The sequence below is a fragment of the Myotis daubentonii genome, chromosome 1 (assembly GCF_963259705.1).
Source record: "Myotis daubentonii chromosome 1, mMyoDau2.1, whole genome shotgun sequence".
Lineage (NCBI taxonomy): Eukaryota > Metazoa > Chordata > Mammalia > Chiroptera > Vespertilionidae > Myotis > Myotis daubentonii.
The window spans coordinates 27,639,796-27,651,997 of record NC_081840.1 but is presented as its reverse complement, the minus strand read 5'-3'; the positions used below and the strand labels follow the sequence as shown (position 1 = coordinate 27,651,997).

Sequence of the window (12,202 nt, the reverse complement as noted above, 5' to 3'; positions counted from 1 at the left end):
GGATATGTTGAAATCAAACCAATTTAAAAGATGGCCTCTGAGTATAATTAGAAGAAACTGGAGAGGACAAGATACTTTAGTACTTGTCAAGTAGGTTTAGGAATTATATCCCAAGGCCGTGTGAGGGACTTCTGGGACAAGAGCTCATGCCTGGCTACTCAAAACAGAAAGGCTTCAAGTGTACACCTTGCCAGTAACTGAAGCAATTTAAGATTTGAATTTCACCAGTCTAACTCCAGGAGAGCCTCTTGAGTTCCAGTTTGTTTTCATAGGCTGGTGGATTACCATTCTTGGGGTATGGTTATTTTTTCTTTATCCCTTTAAGAGATACTTACATTAAACTGTGAAAGGAATTAAGCCTTTTTTTAAAAACAAAACAAAACAAAAACAAACCCTTCCCCTCTTGCTTGCCTGGTACTAATCTAACAGCTGGAGGATATTTCAACAGATGCCACCTGCCATCTGTCTCCAATCCCCAGTGGCCTTGGTAAGTTGATCTCCCGGGCCATTCCTTGGCTTTTGAATTCAGCCAATTCACCTGGTATGTACAAAAGTAAAAAATCAAAACAGTCTGTAAGCAAGCTACCTTTTCTAGAGTTTACCTTAAATTAGGTCTTTATTGTGAATTTTCACAGAGGGAAGGGCATCATTCTGACTCATTTTAAGAATGGAGAATTACAGCTATTAAGATATATGAGAAAATTATCTCAAACCCCCACATTGAACCACATTTTCCCATTTAAGTCTTGCCCACAGTATCTGTTTTTTAGTCTGGATTTGCCTCATGCTATTAAGGGCACAGCATTCCATTGGCAAGTCGTACTATTTTCAAAATTTCCATGCAGATGTATGGAAAGGAATGTTAGTTTTCAGAGCCTTTTAGAGTGATAGATTAGAGGCCCCAATACAGCCATCATTGGCCTATTTCCATTTGCTTCCCACAAGTATCCAGCTTACCTCAGGTAACAGTACAGATTTACAGTCCAGGATTGAACCTCTATAAATTGTCAGTGGTACTATTTTATGACATGTGGAAAATAGCCTTGGTTCTAAATGACAGGAAAGCTAGGATCTTGTCAGATGATACTTTCATAAGAATAGCAGAATATCCCACTAGATGTAAGAGATATCAAAACCTCAGAGTGGTAATACAGGAATAAAAGGATGGAGTGGCTGCAATCTTATGTTTATTTGACAATCTTCAATAAATGCAGAAATCCAAGTTTCTTCAGTCTTTCTTTTTTCCCCTCCAATGATCTCTAAATCTTAGAGTTAAAATTACTTCCAAGGGAGATCTCTCAGCCATGCAAACTAGAAACTGAGAAAAGCATAAGGCCCTAAAAGGCCATTTACTCTGAATTCAGAATTGCTGAAGCTCTGGGGAGGAGCATGCCATCAGGGTTTAATGGGCCCACCTACTTTACTCACTCTTGCCCCTTTCCTCATTTGTCCACACTTACTCTATTTTTGGTACGTTCCAACTGGTCACGTTGCTCCCCCAGCTCTTCTATAATTTCCGAGCCAATCTGGTCAGTTTCTGTGGCAATCCGATGAGAACGCTCAATACTCTGGGTGGCCCGGTTCAGGCTGTCAGTGCCTTGCAAAAGCAATACCCTCTGAGACTGTAGCTGATTCTGACAGGATTATGAAAGAGAAATGTTAAAGTTCTTCCACTATAAAGTAATTGCCAACACAATCCTTATGAACACTCTTATGTAAGAAGGGATATAGTGTGCAATAATTTTCATTATTTTTTAAAATAAATTTTTATTGATTTTAGAGAGAGGGAGGGAGGGAGAGAAACACCGATGAGAGAAAAACAACAATTGACTCTCTCCTGCATGCCCCCTACTGGGGCTAGAGCTGAAACCTGGGCATGTGCCCTGACCAGGAATCGAACCAGTGACCTCTTGGTGTAGAGGACACTCAACCAACCAAGTCACACTGGCCAGGACTAATTTTCATTACTATTATTTTTTAAATGTATTTTTATTGTTTAGCTACCTCCATGCCACCTACTGGGGATTGAGCACAAAACCCGGCATGTGCCCTGACTAGGAATCAAACAGTGACTTCCTGGTTCATAGGTTGACACTCAACCCTTGAGCCATGCTGGCTAGGCTAATTTTCTTTAAGACATACAAGGATGGTAATGAACTCTAAGATCCTATTCAAGGTCAGACTAAAGCAGAACTTGGAATCCAATCAGGATCACAATACCTCTCACTGCACTGCTTGTTACACTTAAGTGAGGCAAGGTAAGGAGGATTAAAAACATCAGAGCATTTTCCCTTGTTTGTAATGAATTTGAACTGATTCATGTGCTTCCTGAACTAGCAACTTCTGAGAAGCAGTGGCCCAGATTTGGGGTGCAGGAGCTACCTGAAAATGATAGCTTATAACTGATGGGCAGCAACCAAGCCAACTAAACTCTACAGCCCTAGAACATATTAATTCACCGAAGATTCCTACCTGATTGATACTGAGGATTAAGGGACCATGCATAAGCTAATCATTTTCAGTTCATATAGAAATCAATTAGAAGTCTGGGTGGGACACTGCCACATTCTGGAAGAAAAAACTTAAGTGGCCACACTCTTGGTAAGCCTCCAAAGAATTTCACTTCAAGACAAACAGAAAACAAAAACTCTGAAAAAACTTAAGTGGCCACACTGGTGATTTGCTCTCAGGGAAGAAGGTATTTCGGGCCGAGTAAGATGGCCTAGCTGCCCTAATTTCCCAAGTGCCCTAATTTTCTAAATCCCCACCAAAGTTTTACTCCACCTATAATCCTAAGCACAGAAGACATGAGGAAATAAGTAAGTAGCCTTTGTCAGGCCAGAATTAACCACTGACAGAAATGGATGTAGCTCTAGTTCTTAGCTATGGCCAGGTAGCTCAGTTGGTTAGAGCATCGTCCCAATACGCCAAGGTTTTGGGTTTAATCCTGGTCAGGGCACATACAGGGTCAACCAATGAATGCATAAATAAGTGGAACAATGGATAGATCTCTCTCTCTCAAAACTATAAATACAATATTAAATTATTAAACATATTAAAATTAAAAATATTATTTTAAAGTAATTAAACATATTTTTAAAAGCATACATGTACACACACACACACACACACACAATTAAAAAAGGGGCCAGTTCACAGGGCATATTACTGAGCACTAGACACCACCATCAAGAAGTCAAAAATGGGCCCTGGTTGGTGTGGCTCAGTTGGAGCATCGTCCCATAAACCAAAAGGTCATGGGTTCAATTCCCAGTCAGGGCACATACCTAGCTTGCAGACTCAATCCACAGGAGGCAATCAGTTGATGTCTCTCTCTCACATCGATGTCCTTCCTCCCACCCTCTCTAATCTATAAACATTAAAAAAAAGGGGGGGGGGCAGCCAAAAACATGTTAAATGGACCAGTGGATGAGGAAACTACTGAATGAGGTTGAACTAAACCCCACCTACTTTAGCTTAAACGAAGCAGGAATAACACTTTTTAAAAATAAAAGATGGGGGTTTTCAACTGATTAGGTTGAGAAAGAACAGGAAAAGATAGTAAGATTACATAAATCAATCTCAGATTTGGAATAATAATTCTACTGAAAGTGGTATATATCTAAATTGTGTTTCTAATTTCTGAAACTGATCATTTTAAAGCAAAATTATTCTCTAGACTGATCTCCCCGTTTTTGTTTTGTGTGTGTGTGTGTGTGTGTGTGTGTGTGTAATAAATGACCAAAGTCACTTTCACCTCTCATCTCTAACAGTGGTTCTCAACCTTGGCTGCACATTAGAATCACCTGGGAATCTTTTTAAAATCCTGATTTCTGGGCCTCATCCTCTGAGGCGTTTAAAAAGATTCCCAGGTGATTCTAATGTGCAGCCAAGGTTGAGAACCACTGCTCTAACAAGCTCCACCTGCCTTGTCTGCCTTTTCCCAGTCCCTCCCTTCACAAGTAAACTTTGAAATTTTATACCATTCTAGAGAGAACCAAGATGGCGGCATAGGTTAACGCCGGAGTTTGCTGCTTTGAACAACTACTTCAAAAGTGAAACTAAAAGACGGAACGGACATCACCCAGAACCACAGGAACGCTGGCTGAGTGGAAGTCCTACAACTAGGAGGAAAGAGAAACGCATACGGACACTCAGAGGAGGCGCAGTGCTGAAGTCACATTCTGAGGTGCGGAGTGCACGGAGCGGGCTGGCGGCGGAGGGCGCGGTTGTTGTTTTCAATCGGGAGGGAGTTGCAGACTCTGAGCTCCAGATACAGGCGAGTCTTTAGGGACCCAGACTCAAACGGGACTGTCTGGCTTCGGTCAGAGCGAGTGCAGCTTTCTCTCCCAGCTTTGCAGCGGGTGCTGGGACTCAGAGAGGCAGAGCCCCTGGGGACAGGACTGAGAGCCACCATAACTGCTCTCTCCGGCCCACCCTGTTGATCCTGTGCGACCCGCCCGGCCCAAGCCCTGCACAGAGGCATTTGCCGGATAGCCTCAGGCAAAGGCTAGATTAGCACCTCCCTAGAGCACAGAAGTTCTCTCACTGCTGACACAGCTGATTCTCATAGCCACTTGGCCTGGAGGTCAAACCCTCCCTGGAATTAGCTACAACAATCAAGATTTATCTATAAGACTGCGAACAAAGACCACTAGGGGGTGCACCAAGGAAGCATAACAAAATGTGGAGACAAAGAAACAAGACAAAATTGTCAAAGGAAGACATAGAGTTCAGAACCACACTTTTAAGGTCTCTCAAGAACTGTTTAGAAGCCGCTGATAAACTTAATGAGATCTACAACAAAACTAATGAGACCCTCGATGTTATGTTGGGGAACCAACTAGAAATTAAGCATACACGGACTGAAACAACGAATATTATACAGACTCCCGACAGCAGACCAGAGGAGCGCAAGAATCAAGTCAATGATTTGAAATTCGAGGAAGCAAAAAACACCCAACCGGAAAAGCAAAATGAAAAAAGAATCCAAAAATGCGAGGATAGTGTAAGGAGCCTCTGGGACAGCTTCAAGCGTACCAACATCAGAATTATAGGGGTGCCAGAAGATGAGAGAGAGCAAGATATTGAAAACCTATTTGAAGAAATAATGACAGAAAACTTCCCCCACCTGGTGAAAGAAATGGACTTACAGGTCCAATAAGTGCAGAGAACCCCAAACAAAAGGAATCCAAAGAGGACCACACCAAGACACATCATAATTAAAATGCCAAGAGCAAAAGATAAAGAGAGAATCTTAAAAACAGCAAGAGAAAGAAACTCAGTTACCTACAAGGGAATACCCATACGACTGTCAGCTGATTTCTCAACAGAAACTTTGCAGGCCAGAAGGGAGTGGCAAGAAATATTCAAAGTGATGAATACCAAGAACCTACAACCAAGATTACTTTATCCAGCAAAGCTATCATTCAGAATTGAAGGTCAGATAAACAGCTTCACAGATAAGGAAAAGCTAAAGGAGTTCATCACCACCAAACCAGGATTATATGAAATGCTGAAAGGTATCCTTTAAGAAGAAGAAGAGGAAGAAAAAGGTAAAGATACAAATTATGAACAACAAATATGCATCTATCAACAAGTGAATCTAAGAATCAAGTGAATAAATAATCTGATGAACAGAATGAACTGGTGATCATAATAGAATCAGGGACATAGAAAGGGAATGGACTGACTATTCTTGGGGGGGAAAGGGGTGTGGGAGATTCGGGAAGAGACTGGACAAAAATCGTGCACCTATGGATGAGGACAGTGGGTGGGGAGTGAGGGTGGAGGGTGAGGCGGGAACTGGGAGGAGGGGAGGTATGGGGGGGAAAAAAGAGGAACAAATGTAATAATCTGAACAATAAAGATTTAATTAAAAAAATAAAAATAAAAAAATAAAAAAAAAGAAATTTTACACCATTCTCAAATACTCTAGTTTTGACATCAGCAATGTCAGGCTAGCAGCATCTGAACGTCTCTTCAACTATAATAAGGATGCATCATGAAATGGGATTTGTTTAAAATGGTATTATCAGCTTTTCTACATATGTGCAATCTGCACTTCCATTTCTTTCCTGTGCTACTTGCCAGGCCATTTCAACTTTGCATTATGGAATACAACCCCAAAAGCAACCCATTAAGTTTAAGCTTTGTGAAGTTTTATTCCTTTAACTCTCTAGCTTCTCTAGAGTTTCAGAATATAGATTTTTCTACCCAGTCAGTCTAACTTTATAAATCAGAATATTGAGGCAAGAGGCAACCTGGCTCACTTTCTATTACAAGACAGCAAGGCATTAGCCCCTTCTTAAGCATCCTGCCTTCTCTACTGTATCTGGGCTACTGGGTCATCATATAAATGTAAAAGAAAGCTTGTGTTAATTTTGTAACAATACTCTGATAAATTAAAAATCTAACTGAATTTTTGGCATATGTGAGAAAGAAACTGGATCAATGGGTCAGAATACAGAGTTCAGATATAATAAGATTAGATAACACTTGCCTACCACCACTACATACCAAGCACTGTTTTACATATAAAGGATACAAATAAAAGTAAGTAAGTATGTGGTTTGGAAAGATATGCATTAAACACAGTAGGGTAAATACCCAAGAAAAGGGGAGCTGGATGCAGGAAAGAGGACGGTGGGGGAACAAGTGTCGTGTAGTATACACTGTAACATGAACTGCACTCCACAATATGGTTAATTCTTGTACACAGGCCCAAAGGGGGAAAAAACAGCTGAAGCTTACCAAATGCTCATTCTCTACAGTGTATGTGCCATATTTCATGTCTCCTCGGCCCCCGGCTGTGACTGTCAAAGGCGTGCTTCTCACTTCCCTGTGGAGTTTGGCAAGGTCCTTCCGGTAGTTTCGAAGCTTAGACATCATAGGGTTACGAAAAGACAGGGGTGCATAACGTAGTTCCTCTTCCATCTCTGCCAGCTAGGAAGGCAGAAAATAGTGAGTGGACAGCCTGGTTCTTTTCTGTTTCATCTTGACATTCCCTAGTTTGGACTAATCCAACTCCAGACAACCCAAAATAATCACTCAGTGATATGCTCCACAGGGGCAGGGACCACATGACATACTCACTCCGCTGCTCCGATGTCTGCCCAGTGCCTATCAAGCACAGAACAGGTATTCAAAAAGTATGTGATGAATGAGTGAAAAAATGAACAAGTACCTTATAGCTTATTAAACATTTTTATATGCATTCATTTAATCCTCACAGCAAATCAACAAGGCAGGAAATATTATTTCTATTTCATATATAAGACTTGAAAAAACTGCCCTGGCCAATTTGCTCTGTGGTTAGAGCGTCAGCCTGCAGACTGAAGGGTCGAGAGTTCGATTCCCAGTCAAGGGCGTCCACGTACCTCGGTTGCATGTTCAATCCCCTGCCCTGGTTGGGGCACATGCAGGAGGCAACCAATCAATGTCTCTCTCATGTTGATGTCTTTCTCTCTTTCTCCCCCTCCACCCTCCCTTCCATGCTCTCTAAAAATCAATGGAAAAAATATCCTCGGGTGAGAAAAAAAAAGACCTGGAAAAACCTCAAGATTACACAAAAAGAGAAGTCAGAATTCAAAATCTTCAAGTTCTCTTTTTAGAATAATGAGTTCTTAGCCTGTTTTGGTTCAGGTGCCATCATGAAGCACTTTGAGGTCTACTGTACAAAAATGATACGGATCTGGCATCAAGGTTCTTCCCTTCCTCCTCCTCTTTCTGAAAATCAATGGTCTCCATGTCAGAGATTTCCATCTGTTTGGGATAAGTAAAATATAAAGCCTGAATATGTTCTCAAGAGGACATAAATTATTTTCATCTACCTAGGATGGGTTACTTTTGCTAACCTCAAAGAAAGAAAGCACCAAAAAATAAATCGGTGTAAGCTAAAAGATTTTTTAAATGCTACCAAGATGTTAACCAAAACAGAAGACTGGCTCTGTAACAGGTGCCATGAATATGCCCATCTATACTGAGGTATTAAGAAAAGTTTCTAGCTCAGCCAGCGTGGCTCAGTGGTTGAACGTTGACCTATGAACAGGGAGGTCATGGTTCGATTCCCGGTCAGGGTATATGCCTGGGTTGTGGGCTCAATCCCCAATGTGGGGTGTGCAGGAGGCAGCCGATTAATGATTATCTTCATTGATGTTTCTTTTTCTCTTTCCGTCTCCCTTCCTCTCTGAAATCAGTAAAAATATGTTTGGAAAAGAAAAGTTTCTAGTAGTCCCATTATGAAGGAGATAGGTTCCACAGTCTGATCCTTCTATTAAAATAGATGTACAACAGAGAAAAGGATGCAGATAAACTTAACTTCTCAGAACTTCCCTGGAATAGGGAAGTTGTTCTTCAAGCAAGAAGGAAGTTCTCTGGTTTAAAAACTTCTGACAGCTTTGGGTTATGCTTGAGAACTCATCCCGTCCTTGCATGTCTTACCCAAGATGCCAAATCCAGTCACAATGTTATCTTTTAAAACAGAAGGGAAAGTGACTTAGAACCACCTGTGAGCTACATTTTGTGACAATAAATTTAACAAAGAAAATGAATGATCCCGGTGGACATCTTTTTTTTAATGTATTATCAAAGCCTCACTTTGGGACAGTCTTCTAGCTTTACCCATTTGTGTTTGTTAACACCTACCCCCAACACCCATCCCCTCAATTGGTCTCATTTAGTAAAAAATAATCAAAATCAGGATCAATAAGCAGGAACAATTAATCGGTGATCAGGTCATAAGCATTCGTTTTGAAAAAGATGAACCCCAGATAAAAGAAACAAGACCTGTTCTCTGTTCTCACCGTTTCATTTGCTTCTTGCTGCTTTTCATCAAAATCTCTGATCAATTTCTTCTTCTCTTCTGGAAAAGATAAGACCAGTTTCAAATGCTCAGTCCTGCTTCCATACATTTGTAGATCCCATTCCCTCTGAGTAGAATAAACTCCCCATTCCTTCCTTGTTGGGGGTAATAGTTCTTAATCACTTCTAAAAGGCATTTAGAAAAGTATGGGAACTTGTTATGACAATGACTAGGGGGAAGGGAAAGGGAGAGCATCAGGGCTGGCATTTAGTTAGTGCCTAGGGAACAAGAATATCCATGCTTGGGACAGTCCTGCATAGCAATGACCTGGCCCCAAAGGCTAATAGTGTCCCTATTAAGAAGCATTATAGGTCTAAGTTAATCACTGTTACCCCACCTCCCCCAATCCTGAGAGAGAGACCAGACACACTATCATCAATGAGAATGCTTAACCATACTGGTTCTGAAATCCGGGTTCCCACCTTCACGCACACCCTAAAGCACTTCTCTATTTAACCCTCATCCACTCCTTTTCTGCAAAACAAATTAAAAGCCCACCTATTCTGCTCACTGGGGAAGCTGCATGCTGTAGCACTTGTTTCTCTGCCATACCCACTGGTGGTGGCATGGAACTGACTCAGTGAGAAAGTCACCCCTTCTGTTTCTCTTTCAATCCTTCATATCATGTCTTTTTGGTGCTAGTATGTCTTTAATTAGAGGCTTCAACTTCAGAGCAATTGACATCAAACTAAAACAGCATTGTTTTGCCTTCCTTGTATTTTTCTGACCATTTAGATAGGTTCTACAGATTTCCCATTTAAAATAGTGATATAAAATTTCATTTTAAATAACTTCATGTATTAAAAAATGTATTTTACATGAAATAAGTTGATATAAAGAAAGCAATTATGCCCTGACTGGTTTGGCTCAGTGGATAGAGCATTGGCCTACGGACTCAAGGGTCCCAGGTTCAATTCTGGTCAAGAGCATGTACCTTGGTTGCGGGCACATCCCCAGTAGGGGGTGTGCAGGAGGCAGCTGATCAATGTTTCTCTCTCATCAATGTTTCTAACTCTCTATCCTTCTCCCTTCCTCTCTGTAAAAAAATCAATAAAATAAAATATATTTTTAAAAAAAGAAAGCAATTAAGTAATAGTAAAATTGGTACTTGGACATGGCAGAAAGGCTGAAGGGAGTGCTGGCATGCTGTCACCTGGTAAACACAACAGGAGAACTGCAATAAAATGAGGTATGCCTGTGTTGCTCTTAACAGGGTCTCTTCAGCCTATCCTAGCCTATCTAATAAAAGGCTAATATGCAAATCGACCTAACGGCAGAAAGACTGAGCTATGACGCTATGACACGCACTGACCACCAGGGGCAACTGCTCAACACAGGAGCTGCCCTCTGGTGGTCAGTGGGCTCCCACAGGGGGAGCAGCTCAGCCAGAAGCCGGGCTCACAGCTGGCGAGTGCAGGGGCAGTGGCAGGAGCTTGCCTTCGCAGCAAACCTATGGATGTCCCACTGCCCACGGGGAGCCCCAGACTGCGAGAGGGCGCAGGCCCAGCTGAGGGACCTCTCCCCGCCCCCCCCACCCCGCCCCCCTGCCCCACAGTGCACAAATCTTGTGCACCAGGCCTCTAGTATTTACATATTATCATCAGCCCACTAAAACAGGGATTGTAAATCTTCTCACTGCAATTTGCATTATTAACAGCATCTGTAGCAGAACTGGGCACCCAATAAATACAAGTTAAACAAATGTATGAATTTCACTCTCACCATTCAATTCATATGACTTTGGATAACTCACATAGCTAACACAAACTCTGAGCCCTGAACTTATCCACCAGACAAAGAACTATGCTTCCTAAGGATTTAACAGAACAACTCTAGCGCCTCCAGGCAAGCTTGCAGCAGCCTGAATTTTGAAATAATGGGGCAGGACACAGTCTAGCAGAAAGTTCCTAAGAGGACCACACACCTACATGCCACAATCCTGATTTTAAAGACCAACCCCCAAAACTGTGATTCCTTTGGGTGTTCTCAGCCCTTTTGGTGCTACGGATTCTTTGCCAGTCTGCTGAAAACTGTGGACCTCTTTTGAGAATAACCACTTAAATATATAAAACAAAATACAGAAGCCAATCAATTCTACCGAAATACAGAACCGAATCTTTGAAGTTTCCTATACTTTTCTTGCCGCAGTGAAAGTGAGATGAGAAAAATTTGGAGGATGAAGAATCCCAAGGAAACGACACTCCGAGGTCCACCACTGAGCACCCTACTTCGACGGGGAGGTCCTGGGCGCCAGTCCTGGGCGCGCCCCTCCAGCTGCCAGCTCTAGAGGGGGCGTTGGGAGACCAGGAGGGCAGCCAGGGCTCGGATCTGGGAAGAGGGTGGGGGCTTCTCCTCCCAGTGCAGCGGGCCGAGTTCCCAGGGCCCCGCCTCACCTGTCCGTCCCGCCCCCCCACCCCCCCTCCCCGCTCACCTGTCCCCCAGTCCCCGGCCCACCCCGCTCACCTGTCCCCCGGCCCGCCCCGCCTCACCTGTGCCCCCGGTCCCCAGGAGCCGCTCCGGCACCCCCCGGAGGTCTTCATGGAGGCCGCGGAAGATCTCGTGCAGCTTCTCGAAATGCTCCGAGGAGGCGGCGGAGGTGGCCATGGCGCAGGCCGCGCTCGAGCAGCGGCCGCCGAGATTCGGGATCCGGGCCTGCTGCACCCACGGGGGTCAGCCACCCAGCCCCGCAGACATCACGGCGACCACCATCACGGCCGCCCAGGAAGAGGCGCTTCCGGGGCCGCGGCGGGGGCCTCCCGGACCGGAACGCCCACCCTCTTCACGCCATCACTGCGGGGGCGCCGGGCGCGAAAGCCTGACGGAAAGGCGGGCGGGCTGCGCTGCCCGGAGGCTCCTGTGAAGCCGGCGGCGCGCCCGGGCTGGCGGGAGTCTCACACCTCCGGAAACACCCAGTGCGGGCTCGGGGAACGCGCCACAGCGAGGGGACTGTGCAGGCCGCGGGTCGGGCAGCGCGGCCACCCCGCTCAGGGCCCCGCCTCCGCCCCGTTCAGGCCCCGCCTCCGGGCGAAGGGCGGACGCCGCGGTGCATGCCGGGGGCTGTAGTTCGGCGGGAAGGGCGGGCCTACCCGGAGGTCACGAGTTGAGGGGCGCGGTGGACCCCAGCGCCGCGGCTGCCGAGGGCTGACGCTGAGCGTATTGGTTGGGTGTCGGCGTGCGACTGGACATTACCTGTCCTCGCACTTTTCGGCCCCCTGACTAACTTAGTTCGCGTCCTGACCGAATGGTCGTTTTCAGCCCTTGAAAGGTATTCGGGCCAGGTTCCGGCCTGCCCTCCAGGGGGGGACACCTGCTTTCAGAAGTGGTCACCGGGCGTTGTGA

General features: G+C 44.5%; 1 protein-coding gene across 14 annotated transcripts in view; it reads right to left on the bottom strand.

Moving 5' to 3' along the window:
* Positions 1-11,853, bottom strand: part of VTI1B (vesicle transport through interaction with t-SNAREs 1B) — a 32,722-nt gene extending 20,869 nt beyond the window's left edge. For 11 of the 14 annotated variants that reach the window (XM_059692705.1, XM_059692696.1, XM_059692751.1 and 8 more), the window contains exons 1-4: positions 11,353-11,848; positions 8,805-8,863; positions 6,754-6,945; positions 1,461-1,634 (exon numbers count right to left, since the gene is read on the bottom strand). In XM_059692705.1, coding sequence (XP_059548688.1) covers positions 1,461-1,634; positions 6,754-6,945; positions 8,805-8,863; positions 11,353-11,467 — 540 coding nt within the window. In that variant the 5' untranslated portion in view covers positions 11,468-11,848. Of the gene's footprint in view, positions 1-411; positions 539-957; positions 1,114-1,460; positions 1,635-6,753; positions 6,946-8,804; positions 8,864-11,352 lie in introns of those variants that run through there. The other 3 variants (XM_059692801.1, XM_059692786.1, XM_059692794.1) reach the window with 3 other exon arrangements.
* Positions 11,854-12,202: the final 349 nt, after the last annotated feature.